Source organism: Echinops telfairi, unplaced genomic scaffold (assembly GCF_000313985.2).
Source record: "Echinops telfairi isolate 266 unplaced genomic scaffold, ASM31398v2 ScPeMD7_2;HRSCAF=8, whole genome shotgun sequence".
In the NCBI taxonomy this organism is placed as follows: Eukaryota; Metazoa; Chordata; class Mammalia; order Afrosoricida; family Tenrecidae; genus Echinops; species Echinops telfairi.
In genome coordinates this window covers 18,593,843-18,610,429 of record NW_022103898.1, presented here as the reverse complement: position 1 = coordinate 18,610,429, position 16,587 = coordinate 18,593,843, and the positions used below count along the sequence as shown (strand labels likewise).

The following is a 16,587-nucleotide window of genomic DNA, read 5'->3' as shown; positions in this document are numbered from 1 at the left end:
TAACTGAGCCGAAAAAAAACCAAACTCACTGTCATGGAGCTGATGCTGACTCACAGCAACCCCATAGGACAAGATAGAACTGCCCTTGTGAGTTTCAAAGACGGCGACTCTTTACAGGAGTAGAAACTCTTTATGGAGTAGAAAGTCCCATTTTTCTCTTGAGGAGCCGTTGATGGTTTTGAACTGCTGACCTTTTGGATTGCAGCTAAACTTGTAACCACACTACATCACCCGGGCTCCTACCCCAGCTGTATTGAATTATAGTGTTCACCTTAGAGGTGGGGACCCTGAGTCTCAGGGCAGATGTACCTGGTACATACAGTGAGTGTGCCATCAACACACAACTTAGATGTAGGTGTTCTGATCCAAATGCCACACTCTGTCAGTTGTAGGATTCTTCTCTCTTGGATTCTTTATCATGTCAGTCAACCAGCTGATATGCTTTTTACCAAGGGGTTACTGGTCCTCTGCAGGCCCAGCATTCTACCAGCCCAGAGGGTGGTGGAGTTCTCAACCCTGAGATTACAAGATGAATAATTTCATTGATAAAAATGCTCTCTCTTTTCCCACTTACTTTGAAAAGTTGTAGTTCACATAATCCAGCTGCAGAAACTCAAGAGACTCAGAACCGTTTAAACTGGGGATGTCTCTCTCCATGATCATTTGCTCAACTGTCTCCAGCCCAGCTTGAATGCCTGTAAGGGAAGCAAAGAACGTGTCTGTTGTTAGTAACAGGGGCGGTATTGGTGGAACACCATCAACCACACAAGTTGTTCTTTGAGCGCGGCGGTCTCTTAGGTACTCAGGAGACAGCAGTTCGGCAAAGTGGATCTTACTGTCTGTTTGGCAGATGAAAACCATGGATCCTCAGATGTATAAGCACCTTCCCCAAGGCCTCAGAGTGAATAGGAGCAATCTCCCCTGGGTGGCGAACCGCTAAGAGTCTTGAGCATTGCACGGCCTGATGGAGAAAGTCCAAAATAGCCTTCACAGGTTAAAATTCTTATCATCATTCACCTTTTACAGAGGGGGGAACTGAGCTTCGGAGAATTTAATTCTTCCCCAAATCACACAACTAAGAAGGAGAGGAGGCAGCCGTTAAGTTGAGACCATTTGGCCCTGAAGTCTCTGTGTTGGCTGGCCAGTTCCAGAACTGTACTTCACATTCTCCACTTCTTCCAGATTCTTTAAGTTCAGGATTTTTTCTTAACCTCAAGTCCGTGGGCTTCAGAAACCTTCTGAGATCCGTGGAATTCTAATGTAGGACTGTGGGTGGGTGCCATGTGTCATTGGTGGGTGTGTTTGTATGTGTGCATATCCGTGCCTCATGTTCCAGGAGACACACCCACATTCTCAGCCCTTTCTCAACGCATCCTCCTCACTGCCATCTAGTCACTGCTAATGCAGAGGGACTCTATAGGGCAGGATAGAACTGCCTTGTGGGTTTCCAAGATGGTAACTCTTTCCTGGAGTAGAAAGCCTAATTTTTCTCTGGAGGAGCGGCTGGTGGCTTTGAACTGCTAACCTTGTGGCTAGCAGCTGAATGGCAAACTGCTACATCACCACGCATCCTAGGACTCCAAGAAGGTTAGGAAGCACTGCTTTCATTTCATTCTGGAATAACCTGCCAGGCTCCGTAGGATAGCGCGACAGACCCCCTTTCTCTGATCTCACGGGATAAAGAGCCCGAGCCAAGGGACTTGGTGATAATAGCTGATCTTTTCAGTTTAACCTTGGGCCCTTCTGATGCTATGTTGGAATTTGGTCCTCATCCCTTTCTTTGCATCTGCAGCTCATTTCCCGTAGTCTATCTTTCTTGGAGACGATGAGGGTCAGGATTTACCCTTTAGAGTGCCATGGATAACATGAAAGGTCTTAAATGATTTGTGGACCAATTCCATGGTCTTTCCCCCTACATTATAATTATACTCACAAAGCCATCAAATATTGGGCATTGGTGGACACATTACAAAACTAAAACATTTTGATTATAAGCCTAACAATAAGACATAAAAGTTAAGTCAAAAAATATTACTACAAAAGAATAGACACTTTTAACAAACAAAGACATCAATATGTAAAGTGCTGCATTCTTGATATAGTCTCCACGGAGGTTTATACATTTCTTTTTAATTTTAAATTGCGAATTAGTTGGGGGTTTCCATTTCAGGTCATGATTTTTATATTTCACAATTTAAGCTACTTATGTGACCCCTCCAATCGCCTGCCCGACTGACCCTTGATGTCCCTCTTTGGAATCGCATCTTTACCTTCACCCGAGTTAACACCTGTTTACCCATCTAGCCCACTGCTCCGCCTTCCCTCTCTTCGTTTCCCCTCCTTGGTAAACACTGAGGTCTATTTCCTTTGATATTAAAACCTTTGTTTTGATTTTTGTTTATGAAACGGGTCTCATACAGTATCTACCCTTTCGCGATGGACTCATTTCATTCAGCGTAATGTTCTCCACGTTCATCCACGCCCTCCAGTGCTTTGTCATTTCAGTATTTTTTTTCTGTAGTGATGCCTAGTCCTCCACTGTGGGCTAGCATCAAAGCTCCTTTCTCCATTCTCCCACTGATGGCCACTTAGGTTGCTTCCATTTTGTGGATATTGTGAACAGTGCTGCCAGGAACATGCGTGTGCGTATGTCTGTTCGTGCTCTGGCTCTTACTTCTTCAGGATATATACGCATCAAAGGGATTGCTGGGCTCTAGAAAAATCCATGATCTTTTAAGCCAATGTTTCCACAAACGTTTTGAAGTCTCCTCTAATGTAAATATAGCACCAAAGGGGTTATCCAACATCATGGGTTTGCATCCCAACATTGCCATTCACTAGCTTGTGGGACTGTGCCATCTACATCACCTCTCTGTCCCTCACTAGTTGGATTGGTAACATGGGGCTGATAGTCACGGGATGGGTCTGCTCACACCTGTAAAAGGTTAGAGTCTCAGGAACCCTCTCGGGGCTTGGGATGAGTTGGAATCAATTTGATGGCCGTGGGTGAAGACCAGATGAGAAGTGGGGGAAAGACAAGAAGTTACCCCAAAGTTGGTTGGTCCGTCTTGACCCCACAATCAAAAACAATAACAAAAGCCAAACCTTCATTCGAACTCATGGCAACCCCATGTGTCGAGAGCAGAGGTGTTTCATGTTTTATTTTTTACGCTTGCAGTCTTTGTAGAAGCAGATTGCCGTTCTTCTACAGTGCTGCTGGGGGTGTGTGGGGTTGAACCACCAATCTTTCCATTTGTAGTCAAGTGCGAACTCCCCACAGTCGAGTTGGTCATGAGACACTCGTGGTTATGAGTTTGGGACTTTGGCTGCAGACCCACCTAGGTGGTTTCCATCCTGGCTTCTAAGAGCATCCGACTCACCATAGTCCAGTGCCCGCTGGGTGATCCTTGCCTTGATTCCAGGGTAAATGGTCTGAGAAGATGCAATGCTGAGGCTCCACAGGAAGAAACAGCCCCACAGCAACTGGACCATCCTTGCATACATCTGCAATTGACCAATGTTTATGGGGATTTTATTATTTTGCATGTTCTCATCACCACCCAGGAATTCTAGGCCTTCTCATTTTTGTTACTCACATCTATCCATCCATCCATCCATCATCCATCCATTCATTCTTTTACCCACAAACCCACCCATCTATCCACTCACCCAAGCACCTATCCACGTTGTAATCATCTACTGAACATAGCACAATATGTTTTAGATGACGAGTCTACAGAAATGGCATGGCTTTTGACCTCTCCTTCCCACCGACTGGTAACTGAATAAGACATACACACAGATTCTTCTCACAGAAGCTACAGTATGATACAACAGGCTCATAGTGAATGGCCCAGAGGATATTGGGGGGAATTCTGGAATAAATCAATTCATAGCTAGAAAATATGGCCTTAGTGCCTGTGAAGAAATCACTCATCTGCTGAAGGACACTCGTGGTTCCCTCTTGCCCTCAGGGTGGGTTTTAGTACTTAACACGGCAATCAAGGCCTTTCAACTGGGTCTAAACGTTGCCCCAGTTTCCCCTCCTCTCCTGTTCAAGTGTTTGTCATTCCTCAATCTGCCAATTCTCTCATTCCTACACCTCTCTTCATACAAACACACACGCATGGTCTATGTTTTCCAGGTAATTCCCGAAGTGTCTTTTTTTTAATTGTTGAAATTACAAATGTTTTACTACCAACTGATTTCTTTGTACTCATTGTTATTCATGCAATTATTTTTTCTAATTGTGGCAAAAGTATACACAACAAAAGATTCTCCAATACAACAACTTCTACATGTATTATCCAGTGCCATTGATTAAATTCTTTGTGTGGTACCACTGTTATTGATATCCCTCTCCAAATTGTTCCACCACCATTAACATAAACTCAACATCCAGCTGAGCAATCAAGTGTCTTCTTAGTGAAAACTTTTCCTCACCACAATTTATAAAAGAAGCATTGTCCCTGTGACCCCAATATTCCCCGTGTCCCTCCATTTTCTTCATTTCTCTCCAAAGTTCTGTCATTGTGTAGCACAGTATGTTGTTCTCCTTAGCGCCCGGTATGCTGGCCCTCAACCGTATGCAGGATGGAATGAAACGCTGCCTGGTCCTGCATCATCCCTGTGAGCGGTGTTTGTGTTCGTCTGGGCAGACTAGAGAAACACATTCAGAGAGACACTCGTAGGTGTATAAGAAAGAACTTTGTAGAAAAGAGCAATTGAATATTGAGAAAACATCCCAGCCCAGTCCAGATCAAGTCCATAAGTTCAATATTAGCCTATATATCTGATACCATTTTATAAAGTCCTCTTCAGACTCATTTAACACATGTAATGACACTGAAGTAGGAAGATCACAGGCCAGTGGGTGGAAGGTCTTTTGGAATCAGTGGTGGTGGATGCATCTCAGTGCTGGCAGGGGTCTCTCATGTGGCTCCTCCGGCTCCTGAGCTCTAGTGTAGCTCCATGTGTCTTGTCAACGGGAATGTCTTGCAGGGAGTGAGCGTGTTTTCCACCTCCAGCGAGCTATTTATCTCCTTAGCACCTCCAAATGAGGTGATCAAGCTGCGATCTGATTGACAGGCTAGACTCCACCCCTTCACTCTTTAGTCTCAAATTGATAACAGATTATGTAACTACCACAGCATTGGATCAGACCGTGGTGATCCATTGAATATTTCACTGCCTGATTTGTGTCAGGCCTTTCTCCTTTCTTCATCTTTGTCTGGAAGCTGTGCTGAAACCTGCTCTGTATTATAGCAACAATCAAGCCTCCCCTGACAGATGGTGGCTCTCCATGGGCCATATTGGCTAGGAATTAAACCCAGGTCTGCATAGAAGGTGAGAATTCTACCAAGGAACCACCACTGCCCCCATACCATAATATTTGTTTATTGTGTATGTCTCCCCCTAGCCCTGGAATGTTTAGCTTCCTGGGGAAGGGTTCCATCTCTTCAGCATCCAGACAGTGAGTTGATGATACGAGACTATAAGTAAATTTGAAAGAGTGAGTGGATGGCTGCATTGCTGTCTTTCGTCTGAGCTGTAAAGTGGACCAGTTGTGCTTCCTGGGCTTCCCCCACATTCTGGGCAGAGCCTTGACTTAGGATGTACCACTATGCATTGCCCTAGTCTTTTACTTGACTATCGTTCAATCACAGAGCTTGTCTTATATGTTCATGCCAGAGTCTAGTGCAATGCAACTCAAGCCTTGAGTCGCAATGTTGCAAGATTCTATGGGCGGATTATTGAATGATGCAGGAAGCATTAAAAGAAGATGGAAAGAATACACAGAGCCCCTGTGCCAAAAAGAACTAGTCGACATTCAAGCATTTCAAGAGGTAGCATATGAGAAGAACCAAGGATTCTGAAGGAAGACGTTCAAGCTGCCCTGAAAACATTAGCCAAAAACAAGGCTCCAGGAATTGGTGGAATGCCAATTGCGATGTTAGAACAAGCTGATGAAGCATGGGAAGCATTTGGTCATCAATGCCAGGAGATTTGGAAGACAACTATTTGGCCAACTGACTGGAAGAGTTCCATATTTGTATCCACTCCAAAGACAGGCAACCCAAAGGAATGCTTAAATTGTAGAATACTATCATTAATATTGCATGCAAGTAAAATTTTGCTGAAGATCATTTAATAAAAACGGTTGCAGCAGTACAATGACAGGGAGCTGCCAGAGGTTCAGCTGGATTCAGAGAAGACACGGAACAAGGAATATCCTTGCTGACATCATATGCATCTTGGCTGAAAGCAGAGAATACCAGAAAGATGTCTACCTATGTTTTATTGACTAAGCTAAGGCACTTGTCTGTGTGGATCATAATCAACTGTGGATAACTTTGAGAAGAATGAGAACATCAGAACACTTCGTTGTACCCATGCAGAACCCAGGTATGGATCAAGAGGTCGTTGTGTGAACAGAGCAATGGCATACTGCATGGTTTAAAAGGTGTGAGTCAGGGTTGCTTCCTCTCACCATACTTATTCAATCTGTATGCTGAGAAAATGATCAGAGAAGCTGGATTATATGAACAAGAATGAGATATCAGGATTGGAGGAAGGCTTATTCACAAGCTGTGATATGCAGATGACACAACCCTGCTTGCTGAAAACAAGGAGAACGTGAAACACTTGCTGATGAAGACCAATGATTGCAGCCTTCACCATGGCTTACAACCCAATGCAAACTCAAATTTACTGCCATCAGGTTGATGCTATTCACAGCCTTACAGGGTAGTTAGAACTGCCCCTGTGAGTTTCTGAGACTGTAACTCTTTACAGGAGTAGAAAGCCCTATCTGGTGGTCTTGAACTGCTGGCCTTGAAGTTGGTAGCCCAATGTATAACCACTCTCATCAAGGCTCCTGATTTATTGTAAAGAATATCCAAAATCCTCTGGACCAATAGGTAACATAATGAAAAACGGAGAAAGATTGAGTTGTCAAGGATTTCACCTTGTTTGAATCCACAATCAACGCTCATGGAAGCAGCAGTCAAGAGCTCAAATGACACATGGCATTGGGTAAATCTGCTGCACAAAACCTTTTCAAAGTGTTGAAAAGCAAGTATGTAACTTTGAGGGCTCGGGTACACCCTCACCCAAGCCATGATCTTTTCAATCACCTCATCTGCATGTGAAAGTGGGACATTGAATCAGGAAAACCTAAGAAGAATGGATGCACTTGAACTATGGTGTTGGCCAAGAATCTTGAAAGTATCGTGAACTGCCACAAGAACAAGCAAAGCTGTCTGGGAAGGAGTACAGCCAGCATGCCCCACAGAGGCAAAGATGATGAGACTTTGTCTAATGTTCTTTGGACGTGTTATCAGGAGAGACCAGTGCCTGGAGAAGGACATCACACTTGATGAAGCAGAGGCACAGACTCGGGACTAGATGGATTGACACAATGGACTCACACATAGGAACAATTGGGAGGATGGTGCAGACCCGGGCAATGCCGCGTTCTGTTCTACATAGGGCCACTCCGAGTTGGAACCAACTCGACGGCCCCTAACAACAACCATGCAGTGCTTTGCACACAGAAGATCCAAACCCCTGCTCAATTAAATCAACAGTCTCGAGGGATTGTGCCTTCCTCACTTATTACCAGTGCTTGGCCAATACTAAGTGATCACCGGGTGTGTGGTTAGTTAATGGACTAAATGAGGGAATGTTGCCCTGTTTTCTCAAAGGAGGGAGCCTAGGTATGGACACAGATTGCTTCTCACGACAGCCCAGTGAGCATTACAGTCACAGGCTTTGTGTCTCTGTTCTGGGAGTTTACATCTGAGCTGTCCCTGCCGCGCCCACACTGGCCACAGACTCGCAGGCGACAAGTGCCTGTTGAGCTAATGCCCATACAGGAAACACATCAGAGAAGAGGAAGGTGTGGGAGCTAGGCATCTAGATGGAGGGAGGGCCTAGGTTAAGTGGGAGATAAGGATTTGGAGTGGGGCTGGGATGCAGGGATGATCTGAATAAGGTCAGAGGCAGGGGATGCTTGGCTAAAAGAAATGAGCGGTGTGGTAAGGGGGCTGTGGAGGCTTACAGGCGTGGAGGTGGGAATGAGATGGCGTGGTGAGCCGCTGTCTGCTCAGGGAAGGGGCTGGTGAGCAAACGGGGCTGTAGCTAGTCTGCCTACTTTGGATTTGGAGCGCAATGGGGAAAATTGTTTCTCTATTTGACTGTGCTGGCAGAAAACGGGTCCCCGGGAAAGCATCTTCGGGATACACCAGCACATCCTGCTTGGTAGGAGGGCCAAGGGCTGCCCTACACACCCCATTGGGCAGACCTTTGTGTAGTGCGGAAAAACTGTCTGACTTACCCAGTGGTCCTGTGGTTAGATTAGATAGTGCTCATTCGGGCACTTAACCGAAGGCCATGAGGCTGAGAATTAGGTCAACTCACTGACCTCTCTCTGCTTGGTGTCCCCTCTGTGTGGTGCATCATACAGCCATCTTAAACACACACCTTGTTTCTGGCGCCATGCATTTCCGTATCTTGTCCCCCCTTCACGCCCGCCTGCAGGAATCCTGTGCACCTTTCAGGGCCATTTGAAGCACAAGCTTCCTTCTGAAGCCATTCCTGACTTCCCTAAGCCAAGCTCACCTGTCTTCCTTCCGAATCCTCTCTTACACTGGCGTACCTACGTGAAGACATATGTATTCATGTGTGCGGTTATTTTCTTGCTTGTTGTTTGTTTCCCCTTTCTGGATGTGCACGTCATGAGGGCAGGGACCTCACATGGTTGGCAGTTCTCATGTCTGGCGCAGTGCCTGGGACACCGTGGGTGATTGGTAAGCGTGGGCGGAATGAATCCATGAATTAATAAGCAAAGGAATGGCCTTTACCTCACTCTACATGTATTGTAGTTATGTGCAGAGGTGGTTAATGAACTTGAGTAGGCTGCAGACAACATCCCTGGGCAAATGATTGCTGCTGGATTACTAACCCCGAGTTTGGCGATTCCAACTCATCCGGTGGCATTGTGGGAACCAGGCATCTAGACGGAGGAGAAAGACCTAGTGGTCTACTTCCATGAAGAGTACATTGCACGACGGCCAAGCAATCCCTGTGGAGTGTACTAGGCTCTCCAACACAAGGGATTGCTGTGAGTCAGCACCATCTCCATGGCAATGGACTTGTTTGTTGGTTTTCAGAGCCAAGGCGTCCAGCAGAACAAAGGCTGGCCATGAGCCTAAAGCTGGGATTGTTAGCTTGGTTACTGGATTAGGGGGAGTCTTTTTGGCGTGGCTAGAATGCTTGGGACACTGGGAGAGATGGAGTGGAGACTGAAAACAGGGGCTCTTTACCAGTGGGTGCTGAATTAGCCCACCACTGTTACGCTGCTATGGCCAGCTGGTACCAATGCTTCATCACTCAGCAGGGTCGAAGGCTTGCCCTACCGAGTGGCTCTCAGGGAGATAGGAACTGATGATTTGTTCCTACAAATGTGCAGCCTAGGAAACTCTGTGGGGCAGCTCCATGCTGCCACATGGGGTGCCATCAACCACATATGAACATGATGGAAACCCACAATCTCTTGATGCATCCAAACGGATGTATCGGCTCTGAAGAGTTGAGTTGGGTTAGACACACAGGACACTGTATACAGTAGGAAGAACCTTGGCAGCTGTGCTGTTGACTGAGAACATTGCACAGTGCTACGGGCAGGGGCTTGACGGGATGAGGTACAGGCAACATCAAGGGAAGCTCGGAGGAGTGGAAGTGAGAGACAAGGCAAAGGCACTCAGGTAGGAGATGGGGCTCTCTGGCCAACTAATGAGTGATCACAGTGTTGGAGGAATTTGAGGAGTGGGATAAACGAGTGTGAAGGCCTTCACATCCTGCTAGACAAGGTGATATTAACAGCATGTACTCTCAACATGGTGAGGAACCTTGGTGGTGCAAACCTGCTTGGCTGCTAACCGAAAGATTGCAAGTTGCAGTCACCCAGAGGCACCCTGAAAGTAGAGTATGGAGATCTCTTTCCAAAAAGTCAGCCATTGAAAATGGACACCCAAGGGTTCACCATGGATTAGAACAGTGGTTCTCAACCTTCCTAATGCCGCGACCATTGAATACAGTTCCTCATGTGGTGGGGCTCCCCCAACCATAAAATTATTTTTGTTGCTACTTCGTCACTGTCATTTTGCTACTGTTATGAACTGGGCGACCCCTGTGAAAGAGTTGATGACCCCCAAAGGGGTTGAGACCCACAGGTTGAGAACCATTGGATTAGAATCAACTAGATGGCAACTGACTTGGTTCACCTTGACACTGAATTAGAATGGACACAGGTCCCTCCTGCTGGGCTAGACCAAGCTGAGCCCCAGCTGTGGTAGGTTTTCCTCCATCCTTTCATTGTCCCGGGGGTATGTATGGCCAAGGGGTCCTGGAGCAGGGGTTCAGCAGAGGTGGATGGGCCTATGGAAGTGAGGGACACTCCCAGGGCTTGACTTATTGACTATTTACCAATTAGTATAGCAACATCTCCATATTTTTTTAAAATCATTTTATTGGGGCTCATCTCATATTTTAACAACAGGGAGGCCATATTGATGTGTAATCATGCTGATATCATTGTCTGCAAAGAATTATGAACGCATCAAAAGGATTTTAAAAGTCCAGCTATTTTCATAAAAATTGACAGTCTTGAGAAGCATTATTAGACCCATTAGACCATATTAAAATTAGACCATGGCAAATATTATGTATTTATCTCTGTTGGGCACATAGGAGGGCCCCAGTAAATACCTGCTGGTTTGGGAAATTTTAAATTATAGTTTGGGTGCAAGTTTCTTGGGTCAATTCGTTTTCCATTCGACAATTTGTAAACAGTTTATTTTGTGGCATCGCTGCAAGCTCCTCGTCCTAACTGCACTCTTCCCACCGCCTCCTTGGGCTCCCCATTTCCACCAGGACTTCTTTCCTAATCCTTCCCAACAGCCGAGCTTTGTTTTGGGGAAAATGCTGCCCCTTTGGTCTCTTATGATGGATTATATTGAGGAGTATTTACTGCACAGGTCTTGCTTTATAGGCCTGTCTATTTGGCTGCAAGCTGATCCCTGGGGCTGGGTTCAGTTCCAGGATTAGGGGGTAGGTGCCTAGCGAGCTCTGGTAGTTTGGTGGGCTACAGATTGAGAGGAAGAGGGGGCTGGTTGCTCCTGTACTGAGTTAAGTCTTGGAAACCCAAAGAGAGAGTTCTACCCTGTCCTGTAGAGTCAAGATGAGTCAGAATTGATTGATGGCAGTGGGTTTTAAGAATCACGGTCTGAGGGTTTCCCCAGTAAATATTTGCTGGCTTAAAAAAAATAGTAACTGGCTTCAAAGATTCTGGCTAATTAAGAAAGGTACGTAACAAGGTTAGGGGAAAAATAAAAAAGAAAAGCCAAAATTCTATCTATACAGCTTTCCATTTCCACAGTGCAAAAGCCCAACAACCCCCACCAGGGATATTGCTTGCTGACGAAGTACACTGCCATAAAAACCGCCTCACCTTTTCATTTACAAAATGCATGTCACAGCTGGTCAATGTATAAAGAAGATAGCAAAAGAATGAACACCGTTGAATGATGATGTTAGCCGAGAATATAGACTATAACCTGGACTGCCAGAAGAAGAAATAAATCTATCTTGGAAAGAAGTAGATCCCAAATGTTCCTTAGAAGCTGGGCAGGCGATACTTCATTACACACACTTTGGGGATGCTATCGTACCGATCAGGTATGATAGTAACTTATGCTACCAGGAAGGACCGGTGTCTGGAGAATGACCTTATGCTTGGTAAAAGAGAGGGTTCCGCAGAAACGGGGAAGACCCTCAGTAAGATAGATTGACGCAGTGGCTGCAACCATGGGCTCAAGTACAGGAACTGTTGTTCCAAGGATGACGCCGGCCTGGGTGGTGTCCTCTTCCTGCTGCGTGTGGGGCCACTGTGATTTGGAACCGATTTGATGGCACGTATCAAAAACAATAACCATGTACAAAACTCACAACAGCTTTCATTTTAGACAGGCAGATACTGAGGCTTAGAGAATATAAATAACCTACCCAAGATCCCACAACACATCAAAGGCATCAAAACCCTTGTTCTTCTGGTTCCTACATCCAGTGCTTATGAATTTTGTTTATTTAAGTTAAAAGACTCACTAAGTCATAAAATTTTCATTTTCATCTAGAAATTTGAAATTGGAGCTATACAATGCCCTCTTTTATGTGGAAGAACTCATCAAACACCTGTAAATGGAAGTATATACCCACGTGCAAATCCCTTTATGTTTTCCTGGGCATGACTAGAGTTTCAATTTCCTTCCAGCAGAAAAATCTGTTTTCCCTTCTTGCGTAAAGGAAGTTTCTGAAGTGATATAGTTTGATGGTGATCCAGGGTCCCCCAAGGACAGATAGAAAAACGATCTTTCCTTTGGAAATGTTCTGAGTGGATGGTATTGCTGAGGTAAGAAGGGAAGGCTTGCACATAACTCTCAGTGAAGGGACTCGCCGAGGAAGTAATTTACGGGCAGGGGAAGAAAGCAGCCTTGCTGGCAGGGAGATGACTCCTGGCAGGTGAAGTAATTTGGCTGACAAGTAAGGGCAGGATGAGCTCCCTGTTGAAAGAATCCCTGATGATTAAAAACCCCACCAGCAAGTTGCCCATCTTGCTACTTCTCAGGAGAGGATCACTTCTTTCCAAGATTCAAGGACTCACAAGTCATTATGCGCCCAGAACAGTCTAGGAACAAAATAAACACTCCACTGCCCACCCCCGAAAAGAAAAGAAAAATCCATGGTCAGTGGGTCTGTTCTGACCCCCAGGTACTCGTGTGCTACAGAGTAGAACTGCCCCAAAGGGTACTTTTTAAAAAATGATTTTATCAGGGGCTCGAACAACTCTTATCACAATCCATCCATCCATCCATCCATCCATCCATCCATCCATCCATCCATCCATCCATCTATCCATCCATCCATCCATTATGTCAAGCACATTTGTACTCTTGTTGCCGACATCACTTTCATAACATTTTCATCCTCCTTGAGCCCATGGTATCAGCTCCTCATGTTTTCCCCCTCCCTTCCCACCTTCCCTCTCTCATGAACCCTTGATAATATATAATTTTTTTCATGTCTTACACTGACCGATGTCTCCCTTCAACCACTCCCCTGTTATCTATCTCCTAGAGAGGGGGTTATATGTAGATCCTTGTGATCAGTTCCCCCTTTCTCCCCCCACCTTCCCCTTGCCCTCCTGGTATGGCTACTCTCAATATTGGTCCCGAGGGGTTTATCTGTCCTGGATTTCCTGTGTTTCCAGCTCTTATCTGTACCCATGCACATGCTCTGCTCTAGCCGATTTGAAAGGTAGAATTGGAATCATGATAGTGGGGTGGGGTGGGTGAGGGGAGGAAGCATTAACGAACTAGAGGAAAGTTGTATGTTTCATCGGTGCTATACTGCACCCTGACTGGCTCATCTCCTCCCTGCGACCCTTCTGTAAGGGGTGTCCAGTTGTTTACAGATGGGCTTTGGGTCTCCACTCCATGCTCCCCCTCATTCACAATGATACGGTTTTTTTGTTCTGGGTCTTTGATGCCTGATAGCTGATCCCATTGACACCTCGTGATCACACAGGCTAGTGTGCTTCCTCCATGGGGACTTTGTTGTTTCTCAGTTAGATGGTCGCTTTTTTATCTGTAAGACTCCAGACACCATATCTTTTGATAGCTGGGCACCTTCAGCTCAAAAGGTATTTTTAGGGCTGCACTGACTCAATGGCAGTGAGTTTGGTTTCAATTTTTATCTGAACAGAAACAGCTCTCCTGGGATCCACCGGAAGGGTTTGATCCAATACCCTCAAGGTTAGTATCTGAGGGCAAACCATTTGCACTATCCAGGGATCTTATAAAAAGCTAACCAAACTCCCTGCCATCGAGCTGATTCTGACTCACAGTGACCCTACAGGACAGGTAGAACTGTCTCTGTGTGTTTCCAAGACTATAGATTTTCACGAGAGTAAAAGCCTTCAATGTTCTCCCGTGGAGTGGCTGGTGTTTCAACCTGCTGATCTGACTTTTTATCAGCCCCACATGTAAGCCACTATGCCACCAGGGCTCCTATGGATCTTAGAGATGGAATAAAAGTCCTCATTTAAATGGTGCTGGCCTGAGTCATTCCAATGACGAACTCAAAACCAAACTCAAAGCCATCGAGTCAATACTGACTCATAGTGACCCTATAGGACAGGGAAGGGTTTCAAAGACTGTAACTCTGTATTGGACTAGAAAGTCTCATCTTTTTCTCAAGAAGTGGCTGGTGGTTTTGAATCGCTGCCCTTGTGGTTAGTATCCCAATGTGTAATTAACCCCTACACCACCAGGGCTCCATCCTTAGGATGAGGAATAAGAAAACTCAAGTACAATTTAGGAAAGTTCTGGGATGGACTAGATCTTGGAGCAGCGGTTCTCAACCTGTGAGTCGCAACCCCTTTGGGGGTCGAACGACCCTTTCAGAGGGGTCGCCTGATTCTTAACAGTAGCAAAATTACAGTTATGAAGTAGCCACGAAAATAATTTTATGGTTGGGGGGGTCACCACAACATGAGGAACTGTATTAAAAGGTCACGGCATTAGGAAGGTTGAGAACCACTGTCTTGAAGCAAAACTTTGATAGATTCTGACAAAAAAAATTGGTTAAAGAAGTAACCGTGAGCAAAATAAGGAGCTCTGATGATGCACTGGATTATATGTTGGGATTTCTAGCCACGAAGTGGGCAGTTCAAACCCACCGGCTGCTCTGTAGGAGAAAGATGACATTTTTGCTCCCATAAAGATTTACAGCCTTGGACACTCATAGGAGCCGTTCTAGACCCTGTCTTATAGGGTCACTGTGATTTGGAACCAACTCGATGGCTGTGAATGAGTAAAAATATCCCTTCCAAATGGAGGCACAGGACAAACAATTCAATTCAATTGGTGTGAAGCAAATGAAAACAAGTCCTGGTGGCACCATGGTTTCGCACTCACCTGCTGGATCACCCCGCAGTGCAGCGGGAGAAAGACCTGGCAATCCGGGCCCAGAACAATTATAGCCCAGGAAACCCCAAGGGGCAGTTCTCCTCTGTTACACAGAACCACCGAGAGTTGAAAATCGACTCAAGAGCACCCAACAAGAATGGACTGTAAGGGTATTCCGGCACCTCTGGTCTTACAAAATGCCTGATCATGTAAGAAGTCTAAATCCACAGGTATGGCATATGGGATGACTTGGAGACTATTTCAAGGAATCCAACCTACATGCCCGGTCTTTATCAAAGGATCCCTAAGATTCATGCCAAGTTCAATCTTGGCTTACCAAACAGGGCAGCCGGTGGGAGGGTGGTTTTCTTCCAGCACGACCCACGTCCCCGGTCCCACAGCTCAGAGATCCCAACACCTTATTTTCCTTTCCAACCACAGGGACAATGGAGGGACCCGATGGAGTCTCCTGCCCCCCAGGACTGGATCCCCGCTGGAGTGGAGATGCACTAAGACCAGGCCACTGGGTGACTGGGCTTCCAGGAAGCAACACTACATATAGAGTCCCCCTGGATGATTTTGATTTCTGTTAAAGACTTCACAAGCTCTACCAGAGCTTTTGCCTAAGAAGCCTCCCGTGGGCAGAAGTGACCTAACAAACAAGCAAGCACATGAGCGGCACACAGAGACCCCTGGGGAGATCATCACAGTTAGACCTGAATATCAGCTAGCTGGTTGTTTCAGGTGTTCGATGGGCCTTGGAACATGGCCAGCGGGAGGGTACTCCCTCTCTGGAGATCATGCGCTGGCAGGGAGCGCAGAGTCGGCTGGGATTCTTACCGTAAGCCGGGGCTGCATCCACAGCTGGCGTGCACCTCTGATTCCCTCTGTCTGGGAAGCCACTGTGTTCTCCACTCTGTGCCTTGAACTCAGCTGCTGTAAAGCCAAGAGAATGACATCTGAATCATCTCTGTGATTTCTTCTCTTTCTGATTTAAATGCCTCTTTCAAAACATGATGCCCAGTTGCTTCACCACAATTACCCAATGGCATGAATGAACACTACAGTTTCAGCCTGTCCCTAACTGGGCAGACAGTGCTGCCTATGCAATAATTACCTCCCTGTAAAAAAAGCACAGACACACACACACACACACACACACACACACACACACACACACACACACACACACACACACACACACACACACACGTCATGGCTGCCTTACCAAACTGGTTCAGTCAAGGCTTCCAATGCATGGCAAGGGGGTGTTGTTCAGTAATATTGGTTGGAAGAGGAAGAGGTTTCCTTCCTGGGCCAGGGAGCCTGTGTCTTCCAGACTGAAAGTCTGCAGTGGATGGTATCATAAAGGTACCTGTTGGGCTTCAGGCCAATGATCAGACTCAGTCTGAAAGCATGAGGATCCCTAGCACCAGGCTGACCTAGTAAGCATCTTTATGTGTTAAGGTAGGACCTCTGGTGGCCTCTCTGAGTATCCCATCCTTCTCAGAATGTGTGTGTGTTTAAATTTTATTTTTGAAAACAGTTTCATCATTGCATA

At 45.9% G+C, this 16,587-nt stretch overlaps 1 protein-coding gene across 1 annotated transcript in view; it reads right to left on the bottom strand.

The window, feature by feature from the left end:
* Window positions 1-15,950, bottom strand: part of BPIFC (BPI fold containing family C) — a 49,022-nt gene extending 33,072 nt beyond the window's left edge. The window contains exons 1-3 of the mRNA XM_004700323.2: window positions 15,867-15,950; window positions 3,381-3,504; window positions 575-695 (exon numbers count right to left, since the gene is read on the bottom strand). Coding sequence (XP_004700380.2) covers window positions 575-695; window positions 3,381-3,504; window positions 15,867-15,884 — 263 coding nt within the window. The 5' untranslated portion in view covers window positions 15,885-15,950. The remainder of the gene's footprint in view (window positions 1-574; window positions 696-3,380; window positions 3,505-15,866) is intronic.
* Window positions 15,951-16,587: the final 637 nt, after the last annotated feature.